This window comes from Mesoplodon densirostris, chromosome 3 (genome assembly GCF_025265405.1).
Source record: "Mesoplodon densirostris isolate mMesDen1 chromosome 3, mMesDen1 primary haplotype, whole genome shotgun sequence".
NCBI classification, from domain to species: domain Eukaryota; kingdom Metazoa; phylum Chordata; class Mammalia; order Artiodactyla; family Ziphiidae; genus Mesoplodon; species Mesoplodon densirostris.
Genome location: NC_082663.1, coordinates 102,887,334 through 102,906,230, shown reverse-complemented (window position 1 = coordinate 102,906,230; position 18,897 = coordinate 102,887,334). Strand labels below are relative to the sequence as shown.

The 18,897-nt window shown below is 38.8% G+C and overlaps 1 protein-coding gene across 2 annotated transcripts; it reads left to right on the top strand.

The window, feature by feature from the left end:
* The first annotated feature begins 1,090 nt into the window (after positions 1-1,090).
* On the top strand, positions 1,091-16,726 carry LOX (lysyl oxidase). 2 transcript variants are annotated; one of them, XM_060093283.1, is made up of 7 exons: positions 1,092-2,111; positions 2,464-2,572; positions 3,663-3,800; positions 5,886-6,042; positions 9,416-9,511; positions 9,870-9,985; positions 13,147-16,726. In XM_060093283.1, exons 1-7 carry the CDS (start codon positions 1,490-1,492, stop codon positions 13,151-13,153), a joined length of 1,245 nt encoding a protein of 414 aa, XP_059949266.1. In that variant the 5' UTR covers positions 1,092-1,489; the 3' UTR covers positions 13,154-16,726. The 2 variants fall into 2 exon arrangements, with proteins under 2 accessions (XP_059949267.1, XP_059949266.1); XM_060093284.1 differs by lacking the exon at positions 13,147-16,726 and having other exon boundaries at positions 1,091-2,111; positions 9,870-9,989.
* The last annotated feature ends 2,171 nt before the right edge of the window (positions 16,727-18,897 follow it).

Here is an 18,897-nt window from a genome sequence, read left to right as displayed (position 1 = left end):
GACTGTAGTTTTAAATCAAGCTGTTAAATATTTTTCTTTGAAATGCTTCCAGCACTGCCCAAACCCTGAGTGGCATGTGAACAACTCGTCCATTAAGCATCCCTTACCAGTCAGCATTACCTACCTCCTACCCACATCCTCCTACGCTTTCTCCTCTGGCCACTCCCATTCCCTTCTCTTTACCAAAATCCGAAACTCAAGGCTCTTTCTTCATCAACCTCTTTGTTTAGCTTGGAAGATCAATCGAACACCAAAGGATTCTTTACTGACTTTTCAACATTTAACAAATGGTTATTTAAGTTTTTTTTTAATCCAAAGTCAAACCTCCTTATTAAACATATAAAGAGAAAAAAATCAGATGAAATGCATATTTGAAACTGCCTTCTGAGTGCTAAGGCAGACTTGCTCTAGCTCCCTTTACTGAAACTTCCTGAGAGACACTGTGGAAATGAAAGATGGTTCTTCACTTCCACTTAAAGTACAATTCAGGCCGGCATTTTGAAAGAGACAGGTTTATTCATCACTTCAGCGTTAGCTGGCTTTGTTCCCTGTAAAATTTTACTTTTGGTTATTAAAATATTCACTGGAGGAAATAAATTTGTAACCCATTTCTCATATTACCTACACACTGAAAAACAAAATTTGATATCTTGGGGTTTATTTGCTGAAGGCGCTTCCCATAAAAGCGAGGCGTGTGCATTGGGAAATTTGGTTAACTCCTTATGGATAAGTTAGTCACAATCTTTCCTCCGCCCACCCCTCCCCCTCCCCCTCCCCCCATCCCCGACTCTCGCCCCCAGCACCCTCCCCACCTCCCGACTTCCCGCCTCTGCAGGGCTGGTGACCTAATAGCATTTTTCTTCGTGCATATTTTGGCGTCGCCCCATGGCCTGGCTGGCTTTGCCTGTCTGAGTCTTTTGAAATTCCTGCATGTTCGCCCCAGATTAAGAGTGTGTCTCAGGATGTGTGTTCCGTTTTGTTCTTTCCCCTTAACGCTCCCTGTGCAACGTGTCTGGGGGGAGGAGGACAAGACGGGGAGGGGAGGGAGGGGCAGAGGCGAGGAGCTGTCCGCCTTGCACGTTTCCAATCACATTACGTGAACAAATAGCGGAGGGGCGGCCGGGCCAGAACGGCTTGTGTAACTTTGCAAATGTGCCAGAAAGTTTAAAATCTCTCCTCCTTCCTTCACTCCAGACACTGCCCGTTCGCCGGGGCCGCCACGCCGCTCCCCGTCGCCTTCCAGAAGGACTGAGAAAGAGGAGAGAGGCGAGTGCCACGTCCCAGCAGCCGCCTTTACTGGAGAGAGTCTGCAGCCCACCCTTGGCACTGCTTGGTGGGGACTGAGATAGACACGAGCCCAGTCCGCCTCCCTAGTTGAAGATTTCTCCCTCCCTCTCGCGATTTGAGCCCCGTCTTTTTTTTTTTTTTTTTTTTTTTTTCCCTCCGAGCTACGTCCTCCCAGAGCGGGGACAATCCAGCAAAGGGAGCGATGCGCTACGCCTGGACCGCACTCCTGCTCGGGCCGCTGCAGCTCTGCGCACTCGTGCGCTGCGCCCCGCCGGCCGCCGGCCACCAGCAGCCCCCTCGCGAGCAGCCAGCGGCTCCGGGCGCCTGGCGCCAGAAGATCCAATGGGAGAACAACGGGCAGGTGTTCAGCTTGCTGAGCCTGGGCTCGCAGTACCAGCCACAGCGCCGGCGGGACCCGGGCGCCACCGCCCCGGGCGCCGCCAACGCCACCGCCCCGCAGCTGCGCACGCCAATCTTGCTGCTCCGCAACAACCGCACGGTGGCGGCGCGGGCGCGGACGGCCGGCTTGTCCGGAGCCGCAGCTGGCCGCCCCAGGCCCGCCGCCCGCCACTGGTTCCAAGCTGGCTACTCGATGTCTGGGGCCCCGCGCACCGGTAACCAGACGGCGCCAGGAGAGCTCCCGGCGCTCAGTAACCTGAGGCCGCCCAACCGCGTGGACGTGGACGGCATGGTGGGCGACGACCCGTACAACCCCTACAAGTACACCGACGACAACCCCTATTACAACTACTACGACACATACGAAAGGCCCAGGCCTGGGAGCAGGTACCGGCCTGGATATGGCACCGGCTACTTCCAGTATGGTAAGCACCCCCAAGTCGCCGGAAACACCCGCGCACCCTTTCCCCAACTCTGTGGCTCCCCGACGTGGCTGCCTGGGCGCGGCAGGCCTCAGTCCATGCAGATCCCATCCCTCCCCCTGCTCCTGCAGAGGCAGCCCTGGAATCTGGTGCAAACCGCGCGCCTGGCCCCTCCTGCTTTCTTTCCGCATTGCTTTGCAGCCCTGGGCGTCCCCATTCTTCTGCTAGCCGCAGCCCTACAACCGCAATCCGGCTGGGTGAAGGGTGAGGAGTAAGGGACATGGAGGGACCCGGAGCCAGGGTGAGGGCCGCTGAGTTGTCTCACTGTTTTGCCTATCGCCTGGCTGACGTTTAGGTCTTCCGGACCTGGTGCCCGACCCCTACTACATCCAGGCGTCCACGTACGTGCAAAAGACGGCCATGTACAACCTGAGATGCGCTGCGGAGGAAAACTGCTTGGCCAGGTACCAGCTGTATCTCCTCGGCCCAGCTCCTCCGTCTTGGTTCCGGGGGTGCTGCTCAAGTGCCTGGTTCCGACCACTCTTGTTCCGTGCAGACAGGAGTTGGGAAGTGGAACGTGTTCTCCTGGGCATGCTGACCTGGATGGAGAGTTAAAATTATGAAGATTTCTGTGGGTTCTGACTTTCAAACTGTGGCACAAGTCAGGGAGATGAAACAAACCCTTATCCTGGAGAGTGTGTGTGTGTGTGTGTGTGTGGGGGGTGTCTCCTATTCTTTTTCCAAGATCCTTAAACTCTGGAGCCAACTGTTTCCAATAAGGTTTTATTAAACTACTATAACGTGGAAAAAATACTGTAATGGAAGAGCTTGTTAATACCCCTTTAAAAGATTGGGAGCCACTTTGCCAGTACGGCACCCCTTATTGGGTGTCATAGTTTTCTTCTTTTATCTGAAGCCACAATTAACTTAAGTTATTTTGGTATTACTTCAGCCAGAATAAGAGCATGAGCAAGAGCTTTGTTTTTGCATTAGTCCTAAAATAAAATCTTAGCAATTTGGGGAATGGAATTCCCTGAGTTTGCTGCTGGGGAACCAGCAGAGGGAGCAAAAGATGATTTGATAAGACACATAAAAATTTTTTTAATGTAAAATAAGGTCATCAATAGTATTTAAATATATATATTCACACAAAATAAATAAGAAAAACTTTATTTTGTAAATTTCTTCCACTTCCTTTATAACTGTCCAGCTAAAAGAAGAAATCCAAGCTCATCATCTTCATTCTAGAGTCTTGCACCACACACCACTGCATTCCCTATAATATTACTACAGTAATGCCATTGTTTTAAAGATAGTTACTAAATTATTTATCTAATCTGGGAATACTCTTTTATTAGAGTTACTTCCCCACTTTACATCTTAGTTAACTGTTTAAGAAAAAAATGTATGCAAAATGCCCTGGTCTCTTGGAACTGATAGCCTAGTTGGGGGAAGAGGGTAGTGACCATTATAAAATGGAAAGGTTTTGCTTGTAGTTTTGTCTTTAGTTAATATTCTGTGAAAATAATAATGTTTCTTTTTTCAAAATCACAGCTCAGCATACAGGGCAGATGTCAGAGATTATGATCACAGGGTGCTGCTAAGATTTCCCCAAAGAGTGAAAAACCAAGGGACATCAGATTTCTTACCAAGCCGACCGAGATATTCCTGGGAATGGCACAGTTGTCACCAGTAAGTGGATGGGCCTCTACTTTTGAGTTGCTTTTTCATTTTACAGGTGATTCTTTTTTTTTTTTTTTTTTTTTTACAAAAGCCGCATTACAGGGGAAATCAATAAAAGCCCAACACCTGCTGTGTAAACATCTTAAATGTGTTATTTCTACTGCAAAGGATATTGTTCAAACCTCTGACTGCTAGCAGTAGTATAGTCATCCCTCCGTATCGGTTGGAGCTTGATTCCAGGACCCGCTGCAGATACCAAAAACCCAAAGATGCTCAAATCCCTTATATAAAATGCCATAGTACAGTCGGCCCTCTGTATTCCCGGGTTCCAAAACTACAGGTTCTACACTCCTGTATATGGAACTCAAGGATACAGAGGGGCTACTGCATTAAACAGAGCCAAGAGATAAAATGGACTCAGAACTCTTCACTGAAAGTATTCCTAGCATTCAAATATATAAAGAACAATATAGCCTATGATTATTCTCCTTTCCCCCAATATTTCCACATTTGCTTATTCAAAAGGTCCTACATGTGACCTCCCTTTCAAAAAGTCATCTCTCTCTTTCCCTTTACGGTTCAACGCCCTGCAAACTGTAGTCTCCACTCGCCTCCACGTCATCTCTCCTCATTCACTCAAACCCTCCATTGCTCTAATAAAACTGCTCCAAGGAGTCATTAGTCATTTTTCCTGGTCCTCATCTTCTTCACATACTCTGCAAAGTTAGACTCTCTCATTAAAACACTCTGCCTTCAGTTTGCAGTACTTCTCCTGTAACTCTCTCTAACCCATGCTCTGAATTCTTTCCTCCCTAACAAAAGTATTCTTTTTTCAAATCTTCAATAAATATGTATTGAAGCACCTACTACATGCTAACCACTGTGTGAGGCACTGAAGATCTAGCTACAGGTGATTCTTGATATGACAAATTCTTACACAAAGGGAGAAAATTGCTGTTATTTACATTTAGAATTTCTCTCTGTGTAACTTCACATAATCAAGGAAATTTATCTTTAAAATAATACATCAACTACTATATCCTGTTATCTTTTAAACTGGAAACTCTAAGCCCAGCTTATTAAAACTGTTGATAGGATACAGCAATTAGCTTCACTAGAGTTTTATCCCAATATACTACAGGTAAGAGTTCTAAAAAAGCCTATTACAGTCAAGATCATCTACAGTTAGTTAGCGTTTCATAGCATTTAATAAAGATCACACATTATGAAAAGGATTCAGATACCATTCTCAAAGAAAGATGTAGATGATTTACTCCATGAACTGAGAAGGGCCTACCTCAATCTTTTAAAAGGCCTGTATCAAACCCAAGGTAGTTGCTTGTTTTATCCTAAATTTAAATATTTTCACATGAGGTAATTCCATAGTTTGACTTGGTAACTTGCCTAGGTGTTTATTGCCCGGAAATCCTGTTTTGTGCCCTTAAACTTGCTATAGTTCAAGCCATTTCTTCTTGTTCTTTCCTTATGTGAGAAGATGAACAGCTCAGCACCTTCACTTTAATGAAAGGAGGAAAATAGATGTGAGCACCTAATTTGCTGACAAAATAGAATTATTTCTATATAAAAGTTTATACTAGTTAAATAATAATGGTGGATAAAACATGCCTTTATTTCTCCTTTGCATTTTAGTAAGGATTTTAAATGTGTGAGAACACAATGTTTTAAAATTTCACAGAAACCTCCCAAGAGACAAGTGCTCTTCTTTTTTGGAATGAAGCATCGGTAGTGGCAGCCAAAGGAGATGTACTAGAGAACATATGGCAAGTTTCACTTAAACAAAGATAATTTACTATCTATCTCTATTTAATATTCAAAGATAAAACAGGGTGAAATAGAAAAGCAAAATACTCAAAGTAGGTCCTTTTTTCCTAGTAGCAAAGTTAAAGCCTTATAGTTTTGATAGATTTTTGTCCTGGAAAAAAAATCTAGCATGAATCTACCTTTAAGAAGATCAACTTGATCTCAATTTTGATGTCAAAACAAGTGTGGGAAGCAGTGGGGATGTCATCTAGAATCCTCATTGCTTTCTCTGTATGTCACTGACCACTGTCTCTGTGTTGTGTGGGACATTAGACATTACCACAGCATGGATGAATTCAGCCACTATGACCTGCTTGATGCCAGCACCCAGAGAAGAGTGGCTGAAGGCCACAAAGCAAGTTTCTGTCTTGAGGACACGTCCTGTGACTACGGCTACCATAGGCGATTTGCATGTACTGCACACACACAGGTAGGGTGGCAACCTGGAATCAAGAACCCACAGGCTTCAGAGAGAAAACAGTCTTCTATTTTCTTTCCTGCAGGCTGTCTTTTTAAAAAACTATTTTATTTAGGGGGTCATCTAGTCCATATGGTAAATTATTGGGAAAAGGAAAGTGATGGCTTGATGATCCAAATTACTTTTAAAGTATTTCATCATCACAGAAAGTCAATGTGCCTACCTGTTATGTTCTACAGTGAAAAGCAGTAGTTTATTATCTGAAAAAATCCTAATGGTTTCCAGTTTCTGCACTCATTCTGTATTCTTTAACTTGATTGGTAAGCAATTGTAGAAAAGATATCTGTTTTGTCACCTGCAAAACTATTCCTCCCTCTACCTATTAAACTAAAAATAGAATGGTGATTGGGATTAGCAAAAGGCCAGAAAATAAGTTTCTTAAAAAGTACTTTAAAAATGTCTCTTTTAATCATATGAAGAAGAGCAGAAGGACACAGTTTCTTTCTCCATGCATATATATTTAAATCTACGGTATAATTGATGTCAGATGTCCTTTGGATGGATTTTTAAAAAGAGTGCCGTCCTAAGCAGTTTGTATGTCTTATAATGGGAAAATGTGTGTCATTTAAAAGCTGTGCCAGTATTTCCATAAGAAACCCTAATTTGTAAAAGAACATTATAATTTTACTCCAGTGGAAATCTTGGCAGGGAGTAGTGAATGTACATAACTCAGGACACAAAAGGATCAGCAGCTTGCATCTTGGGAAGCAAATTCCAGGGCTGTGGCAGGAAGCTTTCTGGTGACCTAAATGTTACCGTTGCTTCTTTCTCTCAGCTTAGAACATCATAGCAATTGGAGGGGTAAGGGTTCAATTCCTCTCGCCCTGGGGCAGCACTTACTCTTTAAGCAAAAGAGATGTAACCTACCCACACATTACACATATATGTATATAGAGGTCGCCTTTTCACTCAGTAATAGTTCTAAGTCCCACAGCACCCACCTGTGCAGTGGACCTGGAGTTTATTCTCTTCCTTTAGAAAAAGAGGCACTCTGGACAGCTCACTGCTGAAATATTTGAATCTAAGACTATAGGTATTTATAGCATGTGAGTCCCCCAGTTCCGTGGGGGGTCACCCTACTTCTTTTTATGTGGTACCTTTTTTTTTTAACATCTTTATTGGAGTATAATTGCTTTACAGTGGTGTGTTAGTTTCTGTTTATAATGAAGTGAATCAGCTAGGTAGCTTTCTTGTTAATTATCCTCCATTTGTGTCCTGTTTAACCGTTATTCACTAGGTCTTACACTACAAATGACCAATGTATTTGTGTTTTTCAGTAGACTGGTGATTCTTGAACATGGGCTTCATTTAAAGGGAAAAAAAAATTCTCACAAAGTCCCAGTATTGATTTAGATTAGTTGTATTATAAAGTTTTTAAATGTATCCAAAAGTAATACTAGATGTGACTTCTTTATATTTATACTTTCATATAAGTTCTTAGATAACAAATTTACATATTAAATATATACAAAACGAGAAAGTTACATTAACCTCATTAATTTATGTAACAAACAGTTATGTTTTGCTAAAACCAAATAGTTAATCTATACAGCCTTGGCTAAGGTTCTACATTTTTTAAAAAGTTTTTAAAGTTTGAATACAGGAAATGCCTGTTTGCTTACTGCCCTGAAAAACTCCTTTTTTGTTTGCCAGTTCAAATAATCAAAGCTTATACTTAAATTCTGCCACTTGAGTAAGGTAGAGTGGCAATTTCAGCATTCTTTAAAGCTCTTTTGTTCACTTAAAGGTAAGATAAGCATTGTAGCATTATTTAAACCAGTCTTAAATGGGTATCTAATCCAGTGAATCCCTTACAGTGCCATGAAGGTGGTAGTAGTAGTAGTAGTAGCAGCAGCAACAATAATAGCTAACACTTACTGAATATATACTATGTGCCAGAATCAGAATTATGTGCTGGAAATCAGAAACAGAAAATTCTTCATAATATATTTACTACTCAACATAAGGTTAACGAATGATCACAAGTTGGTATGGACCAAAGTGGGAAAATGGTTCTAACTGCTGTGGCACAGGTACTTTTTGAGTTTGGCCTATCTGTACTAATGTGTGCTTTATGAGAGCACAGTTCTCCCCCATTCTTCCCAAATCAAACCACAGGCAAACCAGCACTGGTAGAACAGGCTTTAGATGATTCTGCCATCTCTCTGGTGACCAAGGTGATCTTAAGCACCAAACAATTTTGGGTGCTGAAATTAAATCGTGGTATTGAGTTTAAATGATTCTAGCCTATACTTTTTAATTGATTTTGATTAGCATTAGACTGCAAATACAACAGTTAAAACGTCTGATGAAGAACCAGTGGAATCAAGAATATACCTATGGACCCCAATTTGAGCAAATTTCACCAGGCTATAACTTTCTGGAGAGCAAGGACCATATCTTAGTGGTGTTTTTCTCTTCTCAGCCTGTAGAAGGCACTCATTTACTTATTGAAGTGAATATCTTTGCAAGTAGAGTTGATGTGGCAATCATCCCTTTAATACAACAAAATATTCAGCGATGATGTGAAAAAGAACATAGTGTGGTGGTTACAATCAGGGACCCTGGACCTCAAATGCCTAAACTCAAAACCAGCTCAGCCATTAACTAGCTGTATATTCTTGGGTGAGCTATTTGACCTTATAGTGCCTCAGTTTCTTTATTTGTAAAATGGGTTAATACTACCTCCTGCCTCGTGTAGTTGTGAGAATTAAATTTATATATTTAACATGTTTAATTGATCCTGGCATATAATACATACTTCATAAGTGTTAACTATTCAAAAATGCAATATAGACTGTCCTTGGGCAGCTTACAATCTCTAGTTAGATATATTCTTATATAGTATGATTTTAATACAGAGGAGAGAAGGATAAATACCATAAAATCTATACACAGAGTATCTTGGGTATTCAGCGTATAGGAAGGTAATTTCCAAGAAGAGAAATTGGAGAGAGTTCCACTGATAACAAGACATTTGAGTCAAGTTGATTATTACATGGCCTTTATTCCTGAACTGGTAATATTCAAGAATTTTGGTAGAGGCCTATTTTGTCACTTAAGATTGTATTTATCACTAGTGATTTATGACAATTTTAAGAAGCGAGATGTACTACTACTTATATTAGTCCTGTATTTTTTTTAGCTGGAGGTGCTATAAGGCTGAGTAATATATACTTCTCAAAGGAGATGCAATATAAGTATAGTTTTATGTCAAACTCTTGTAAGTACTAACTTAAAATTTAATTTGCAAATAATAAGCATATTCTTTAGCACATTCTAGCCATATACCATCTTTTTAATTTTTGAATTTTATTTGTTTCAGGGGCTGAGTCCTGGCTGCTATGATACCTATAATGCAGACATAGACTGCCAGTGGATTGATATTACAGATGTAAAACCTGGAAACTATATTCTAAAGGTAGAGACCTTTGAATATGTACCCATAATTTATTGCAGTTGCAACTCATGGGCCTCTTCTCTGGATTCCAATGTTAAATAATCATGGTCCTTCAAGCAATTATACATCTTCCAGAAGTACTTCTAAACCAACCTAGATATATTTTTTAAATTCTTATTTGAAAAAACTTTAGGGAAAAATATACAGCCTCCTTCGATAACTTCTCCAGAGTTGAACCACGTGCCTAACTTACACCCCCTCCCTGCTTGATTTAGTTGGAGCACATTGCCTCTGTTCTAGCCCTGTGAAAATAAGAAGAAATTAACCAGTAAACACTGTTGATAAAATATGAAACACAGATGATGTTTGTGTTGCCTAGGTCAGTGTGAACCCCAGCTACCTGGTGCCTGAGTCAGACTATACCAACAATGTCGTCCGCTGTGAAATTCGCTACACAGGACACCATGCATATGCCTCGGGCTGCACAATTTCACCGTGAGTCCTATTTGCCTAGCTAAGTAATTCTCCTGACAATGAGTTTTAGTTCATTGATAGGCATTATACACATTTGTTTTCACTACTACTGCAGCTTCCTTGTAAAGTAGACCAAAGGTAGAAAACGGTAGAGTCTGTACTATAACATAATTAGAGCTGATCTTTTTTTGATAATGCTAGAGAATGGAGGAGGGGATGTACTCAGGTTTTTATCACCCTGAAACTTAGCTTTTAAGACAAGACACACAACACATTGTTTACCCTCAAAGCCTGTGGCAGCTGAGTCTGTAAAATATGCAATATGCAGTGTGGATAACCTTGTGGGAACCCAGAGAGTTGGGTTTCCTGCCTCTTCCCCATAGTCCATGAAGGAGCCCTGAAGAAATTCCTAGAGTTCTTCAAAGTACACTTTAAAAGTGATTGTCTTAAAGTATGCAGCTGAAGAGGTCAGACCACCTGTTCTGTAGAAATCAAGATTTCACATATTTGAGTTCTACAAACACAAGTAATAGGGAAATACCCTGCAAAAGGAGGCTTGTATGGAGGTGCCTTCATAATTTTCCTAGTCCTGAAACCCTTCTTTGAATGAAATCTTAGAAGGAATCCCAGCACTTAAGTATTACAGGCGTGGTGCTTTGATGAGAGTAACTAAAGGGTAGTTTTGCGGTCTTGTCTCTCTGTCCCACCTTGACCCCTTAAGCACTGCCTGCTCTAGGGATGCTGGGTTATAGATTCTAACTACATATGCCACCTGTGAGTGATACCTTCCCAACACAAGAACACCATGAGAGTGATACTGAACACATGTCAGCTTTGCTGTGATGTGAGAGGCATTAGTCAGTGCCTATGGATCATGCCAAAAGGTGTCTATCAGAGCTACACTAGAAACTTAAAATTTATAGAAATTTCTCCCTGCTACATAAACCAGGACAGTGGTTGCTGCAGATGAACCTGTAGTTTGTGGGCTTCCCAAAGTACAGATAAACCTATCTGGTTGTGCATATTTTGCTCACTACTGGGGATCCTAGCCAGGAGGAATGTGGAGCTTAAAGTGGATTGGGCTACATTCACCTTGGAGGGGAGCCTTTTCCTTATTTCCATAGAGGAGCAAAGCCGGTGCTTTTTAAGTGTCATCATAGCATTAGAGACAGATGTAGTCTATGACAGCAAAGGTGTAGCACTGAAAGAAGATTATCAAATATATTCTTCTGAACATGCCCAAAATACAGAAAACCTGGCTGTTTATGGCCCATATTGTGTGGAGCTGATCACCGTATAACTGAAAATCCCCAGAAGAGGAGTACCTTAAAATAAAATAATTTAAAATAAGTGGATTAATTTCTCTTAATTTTTATAATTCCTTAATTTATTCACTTATTATGTATTCATTGGCAATTTCATTTTTGAAACAATAAGAAAATGCCATGGTGGGGGGTAAAATAAAATGCAGTCAAAACAGGATGACCTCTGCTACAATAAGCTAAGTGACTCTCAGGTACAACTGCTGCCCTCCCATGAGGAAAAGGTCTGGTGAGGTGATTCTGTTGTTGTATAGAAGGTGTCTTGCTTGTCATCACTAGAATCCATTGAATTGAGTATTGCTAGATATTTAGAACAAATAAAAATTGTTATTTTGTTCCAGCATAGTTTCTTTCTCTTTTTTTAGCTACTTGTCACTGACTATAAATTGCAAGAGTGGTTGATGTAAAATTTTAATGAGCAATATTGATCAGATGAAAATATGAAAAAATGAAAGGACCCATAGGCAGTGATTTGTAATAAAATAACGAGCTCATACTTCTCTACGAGTGGAAAATAATGGGAGAAGTACAGAAACCTTGACTTGAGAAAGAAACCCTCACCTTTAGAATGATGCTCACCTCTTATATTTTGACTTTCACTTTCGCCTCCCTTGGTAGGGATCAGAGTTCAGAGGAAGGCGAAATTTTCTCTGGCTGAGATTCAGGAGTGGCTTTAGGACAGCATTTGAATTGGGCCTTGAGGGCTGAGGAGGACTGCACTGGAGAGAGTTAAGGAAGGGCATGCTGGGAGGAGTCAACATCACCTGCAACTGCATGGCAAGAAGAAATTGCAGGGCATGTTTGGAAAAGCAAGTCTTCTAGTCTGGCTAAGGCATAAGTTTCATGGGCAAAAAAGAATGGAAAATTTGGGACCAGATCAAAGCGAGCACTGAAGAGCAAGCTAAAAAGTTTGAACTTCATCCTGGTGGCCACGGGGAGTCTTTGAAGTTTCTTGAGCAAGGTGTGTATCTTGCCTAAAGCCATGTGGTCAATCCGTGGCTCTGTAAGCAAGTGTGTGTGTGATTCCCTTGGTAACGTTATTGTACTTTTTTTTAATCTCTTAAAGACACATCATCTCTTAGTTCACCGATTGTTTTTCATGCTAATCAAATATTTGAGAGCATTCTATTGGTGTGTAAAAACCACCCAGTAAGAAAGTGTGTGCCTTTGATGTGTCCTATCTCCCTCATTTTCCTCACTGTAAACCCAACGTATGAACCAGATGACTCTGTGGCCCAGTTCAATTCTAAGATACCATGATTAAGTTCTTTTTTCATAGAAATGACTATTTGGAAACTGATGGTTTATGATTTGGACTAAGTGATTCTTATTTCATTTATGTGGGGATCTATGATCACAATATAAATACAGTATTAGATTTATTGGCTTTGACCCAGTCTTGGCCTGTTCATGTAACATTCTACATCCAGAACCATGCTGGGAAAGGACTAATGCAGGACAGTGCAGAGGTCATGAACCTGCTTCTTAGTGGACATGCCACACTTGCTGCATGGAGTGAACTCAGCTGGCCAGGGATGCTGTTCCTATAAATCCTGCTTTAGCCTTGATTGTTTCAGAGGATGTTTCTTTTAACTCTAAACGTCAAGTTTGTAGGTATCAGGCATACACTTTCTGCTACTGACATAGTCACTTTCTTCAAATTAGTATTAAAATAATGTATTAATGGATAATTTCAGAAGGTGACTATCGCTTTGGTGGAGAGAAATTGCTGTCTATCTATCTATCTGTATACACACCCACACACACATATTTTAAAAAGGTGACTTTAAACTTGTCTACTATACTCATTCAGAGTATTATCAGGTTAATAACTTGTCTTATTTTGTTTTCTTAATCTAGGTATTAGAAAGCAAGCCAAAACTTCCAATGGATAAATCAGTACCTGGTGTTCTGAAGTGGGGAAAAATAGATTAACTTCAGTAGGATTCATGTATTTTGAAAGAGAGAACAGACAACAACAAAGGAATTTTTGTTTGGACTGTTTTGTAACAAAGCACATAACTGGATTTTGAACATTTAAATCAGCATTATTTGGGAAATTTTTAATATTATCATTCACATTACCTTGTGAATTAACACAGTGTTTCAAGTCTGTAATTGCACACTTGGCTCTTTCAAAGAAATCCAAACTTCTTATGCTCCTTCTGAAATTATAGTGCAAAACGAAAAAAAAAAATTTCAATGAATGAGTCAAAATTATTTTAAACTGAGAATTTTCTAAAGTTCTGAAACTTTAGTGAACCATAATAATAACTGGCTTATATATGTCCTAGCATAGATTACTTTAGAAATGAGGCTCCTACTGTTTAAATAGATATGGACACATTTGGTGCTGAGGAAGGAACAAACACGTTACCATTGGTGTCAAGAAATATTACTATATAGCAGAGAAATGGCAATATATGTATTCAGATAGTTACACCCTATATAAAATTTATGTTTACATTTTAAAATTAGTAGATAAACTCCTTTCTTTCTGTCAAGTGTAAAATTTCATTCTGACTTAAGTCAGCTTTTGTTTTGGAATGAATTAAGCAATTGAGCTGCCCAACTCCTGTCTGACCTTTGTTGATGCTCCCCTCTAGTCTTTAGTTTTCCTATGGGCAGAGACCTTTTAATTGGCATTCTTAAAATTACTGTTCTGGGGACTGTTATACATAGGACAACTGTGTCAATGGGAAGTTATTCTGATGATAGATGTAATACATCCAGAGATAGTATGCATTTAAGTATATTAAACTATTAGCCAAAAAATTTTCCTTGCTTACATGAAAATCATTCAAACAAGTCCCCCAAACCACAACTGTCTCTAAAATACTTAGAAATATTAATGAAAAACACCTTAGGATTTTCAACTTTTCTACATTTTTTAAATGATCAGCTTTAAAAAAAATAAGACTGAAAAATTTTAAATTGTCCAGAATAAATGACAATGTATATGGATACAAGAACATTATCCTAGGTCATCCAGGAATCAGTCATACATGTTTTTTTGTGTGTGTCTGAAATATAATACAAATTAGCAAAGCGCATAGCATTATATACTTGAGATGTTGGTGAATAAGGAAAAAAAAACAACTTTCTGCAAAACCAAGGACTGTGTTGCATGAGACAGCTATGATTTTATTTTAAACTGTGAAACCATGTGCCACAACAGCATTTGGAGAATTTCTATTTTTCCGAGATTCAAAAGGTACAGAAAGAAATCAAATTACACTTTTAAGTTAGTGGTGCTTAAGCAGAAGTTTTCCTCCTTTAACCAGTATTAAAATCTCAAGCAAGGTATTTCCAGTGCCAGGACACATTAGGTAGAATTTAAAAGTGAGTTGGCATCCCTGTATTATATGTCATAGAGCTGTAATATCAACACTAGCTACAAAAAACCGTTCTGCACTCAACGAGTGCCTAGCAAGGCAAGAGGGGCTAGAGATGGACAGTAATCAGGGGCAGATGGAGTGGGCCACATGACCCTCATCTACCAGGGCACACACTTACCAAGAGACAATACAGACAGCTTGATAGAGACCCAGAACTTCCACTGAGCTAGTATCTGAGCTATGGAATAGCTTCTTTGATGTACCTCTTTGCCTTAAATTGCTTTTAGTTTTAAGATTGTAGAGTGATCCTTTTAAATTGTAATCTTTTCTAATAGAGATATTTTAATATACTTGCTTTTTTAAAAACAAAAACTACTGTCAGTATTAATACTGAGCCAGACTGGCATCTACAGATTTAAGACCTATCATTTCATTAAGATTCTTACCCCTATACTAAAAACTAGCTAATATCATGGCCTTTGGATACATATGAGAAGATGTATTTACTATCATTCCATGGGCCTTCCATCTGTCTATACATCCATCATCATTTAAAGGCCTAATATACACTAGGCACTCACATGCTAGGCATTGGGATATGAAGATGATTGTCCCTAACCTCAATAAGTATTTGAAATGTCATTATTACCCATGAGGTTCAGCTTATTTCATTTTTAACATCGTAAGTACATGTCTAAAAAAAATTGTTTTAAGCACTATTGTTTTTCATGACCATAGTTTATTTTTTAAAAAGTTAAAAATGAATAGATATATGCATGTATGTGTTACTAATAGTTAAAACTATGTTTCCAACCCCTGAAGTGTCTGCCTTTTAAATATAACACATACTATTTCGTTGATTTTAGAAAAAAAAAGTTTCGATTAAGAGGCTAAAGATTCTCGCTTATTCCTTATATAGATATTCCTCCCCACCCCTAAACACTCCCACATAACTCACAGGTATTGATTTAACACTCAATATTTTTGAACCTCAAGGAATCTCTTCTCTAAATAACCACCAAGGCTCACAGATAATGATTAGCGGGTAAAATTTATCCATTAACAAAATAAAAAATATAATCCAGTCTTACCAAACTCTAAATAAAAAATCTTTTAAATAGGAAGTAGAAATGAGTACTGAAAAGAGACTGGTTTTTAAACTAATAAGAACTGTGAAAAAGTCGGCTAAATGGGAAGATAACTTAGTGAGTCTTCCACATGCCATATTAGTGGCCTCATAATTATTCAGACCACAGTCTATATTAAAGATGTCTTGACCTTTGAGGCTAGGATTCAGTCTCACAACAGTACCATAACCTATAAACACATAACTTACCTATTTCCAGGAAATCTTTATATTTTTACATAATGACTTTATTCACAATTGCTATCATCTAATTATTCACTAGGCATTATTTTTAATAATGAACAATTTTTTTTCCTCCTTGACCTCAAAGGAGATAATCACACTCATAAATGTTCCCAATACTTAGATTGTAGAGGAAATTCAGTTCACTAAAATTATCATGGTACTAAGAATTTATCTTTACCAAATTTGTTAAAATATTGAATTTCTGGTCAGAAGATATTTTGTTTTAATAATAGCTTGTTTTGATAGTTAACTGTAACTGATAAGTAAAAATTACCCTTTTCTATATTTTTTATGTTTAGAATTCATATTCGAAATCAATATATTCAATCAATAGCCATATTTCATTCCCAGCTACCAAAAGTCCTGGGCCACTTTTGAACACTTTAAGCATTTCATTTATCCTTCTAGCCAAAATGGTGCTGAATTATTTCAACTTGAATGTAAAATGTGTTGTCTTAGCTCACAGGATATAAACATTTAATATATAACTGCTTGCTATGAACTGAGTAACATGTGATTTGGTATTGTAATGTTTTTAATGGTTTTAGTTTCTCCCAAATTTTTCAGGAATTCTAGTTGTAAAACATTTTTAACTTTTTTGAAGAGCTCTTATTTTAAATGCCCAGACACTGGCTTTATATTCTTCTTTACACTCTCACATTCTATTATATGCCTACACTATGATTGCAAGATTATGTAAAAATGCCTTGAATAAATGATTTCAAGTGTCTAGAGTGGTCATTTATTTTTACATACAAATAAATGATATGAATTTCACTTTAGATTAAGATCTTAAAGCCATGTGTATGGTTGGTGGTTTTGCTTAACTGCCCTTTGTATTAACAAATTGTTTAACGAGCTCACATGACTTGAAACTTGTCTGTGATGGATAAAAATCTAGCTGACGTTTTAAAAAGAAACTATCACACATGAACAGATTCTAACATTTGTCATCATTACCAACCACTTCCAAGGATGCAGGGCAAGCATTGTAAGAATAACCGCTCTCTGTTTTGATTAGCATTTCTTAGAAATATACAAGAGCATATATACACCCAGGGGACACATCCAGCTCAAGATACAAATTATTTATATGAAGAAAAATATTGCTTTCATAGTAATCCTTATTTAAACGTGTACCAGATTAGCCTGGAAGCTGGTAACCTGAGAGGACAAACAGGCCCCAAACTGTGGGCAAGTGTTTTGGGAGGACAATTTGAAAAATTAACCCACAAATAATTCACCGTTAAGGAGCTCTTGCAGGCAAAGTAGACGTAGGCTTGTGTCTGGCGATTTTCAGATTTGACATTAGCAGGACATTAGTGACACTGGAAACCACCAATTTCCTGCTTTCCTCGCCTGCTCAAGGCAAAATATGTTATTAGTGTAAAAGATGTTTACCTTTGTCTCATCAGTGTTGACTGTTTCAGGCACTGTTCATTATTATTAGCTCACTAACCAAAGATAGGGGAAGGCAGGTTTTTCCTTCTATCAGAAACTTTGGCTGCCTTAAGTTACTCATTTATTAATATTTCTAATCCTTGCCACATATTAGTAGGGAATTAACACACAGGTTGAATAAATCACTTAAAGCATGTATTAAGGAATTCTAGTTTCACAAATACTCTACTCAAAAAGAACCCCACAGTAAAATAACTATGGGAAATGTTATCTTTATGGTGGCGATTCACAATACATATTACCATGTTAAAGATTCTGAGAAGCCCTGCAGGAAAGAAACCAGTTTGTTAGCCAGTGTTTCTCAAATTTATTTTGCCACAAAAGTCTTTTTTTTTTTTTTTTAAATAGCACTTGTTATCCTGTTAAACATTTTTTTCTTCTTGGAAAACTCTGGAATATGACATATTAAGTAATTATCAATTCATAAAAATAAGATCATTTACAAATTAAAGTATGATAGTGGTAGCATTTGCACAGTAGGACACAGGAATACCTGAAACCTACCAATTTACTGCCTGCCGTGCTTCCAAAAAACTGCATGGTTAAATAGGGTCCTTTCAAAGGAAACGATTATTTCAGCTTCTAAATCATGTTCTCTTTCAGAAGAAAACAGAGATCTTTCTTATTTGTTAGGTAACTTGAAAGCTTTATATACCCCTAATTAAAATCTCTCCTCTCCTACATATTAGTTGTTTATAACATTCAGGATGAACCAGTCATTTTCTTCATCGTTCATTCATTTTGTATAATTGAAATTATTATGTTATACATAATAGCATAGCTTAAGTAAATTTCAATTAAATCTTAGTACTTCTCACAGTGGGCAGGGAAAAACAAAACTGGTAATGAATGACTTGGAAGGATATATGCATGTATTTACAGTTTGCTCCCAATAATTTGCTGTTTAAACTGTAGATAATAGGCACTAACTTTGGAGAGAGAAAAAATAGCCACAAACCACAAGGTGAATCATCAATACAATGACCAAGAACATGTCTTTGCCAATGTTAGAAATACAATATTTCCAGTTCCTAATTCCTTTAAATACCAAGTCAAGCCAGAGTTCATGACACAGCTGTATATAACAGGGACTAGGGACAAATGCAATGATAGAAACTTTTAAGAGATAACTCCTTTTAAAAATGAATCAATAGGGCTTCCCTGGTGGCGCAATGGCTGAGAATCCGCCTGCCGATGCAGGGGACACGGGTTCGTGCCCCGGTCTGGGAAGATCCCACATGCCGTGGATTGGCTGGTCACGTAAGCCATGGCCGCTGAGCCTGCGCATCCAGAGCCTGTGCTCCGCAACGGAAGAGGCCACAACAGTGAGAGGCCTGCGTACCGCAAAAAAAAAAAAGTAATAAAAATGAACCAATAATGCTGGATGTTTATTCATATATCTTTACTGAACTAATGCATACATTTGGAGCCTGAAAAATT

Bases quoted from the DNA above. Each gene is read 5' to 3' on its own strand.
- LOX (XM_060093283.1), top strand. From the start codon at position 1,490: ATGCGCTACGCCTGGACCGCACTCCTGCTCGGGCCGCTGCAGCTCTGC. The intron at 3,801-5,885 runs GTAAGTGGATGG...GTGGGACATTAG, and splicing joins GAATGGCACAGTTGTCACCA to ACATTACCACAGCATGGATG. The intron at 6,043-9,415 runs GTAGGGTGGCAA...TATTTGTTTCAG, and splicing joins CATGTACTGCACACACACAG to GGGCTGAGTCCTGGCTGCTA.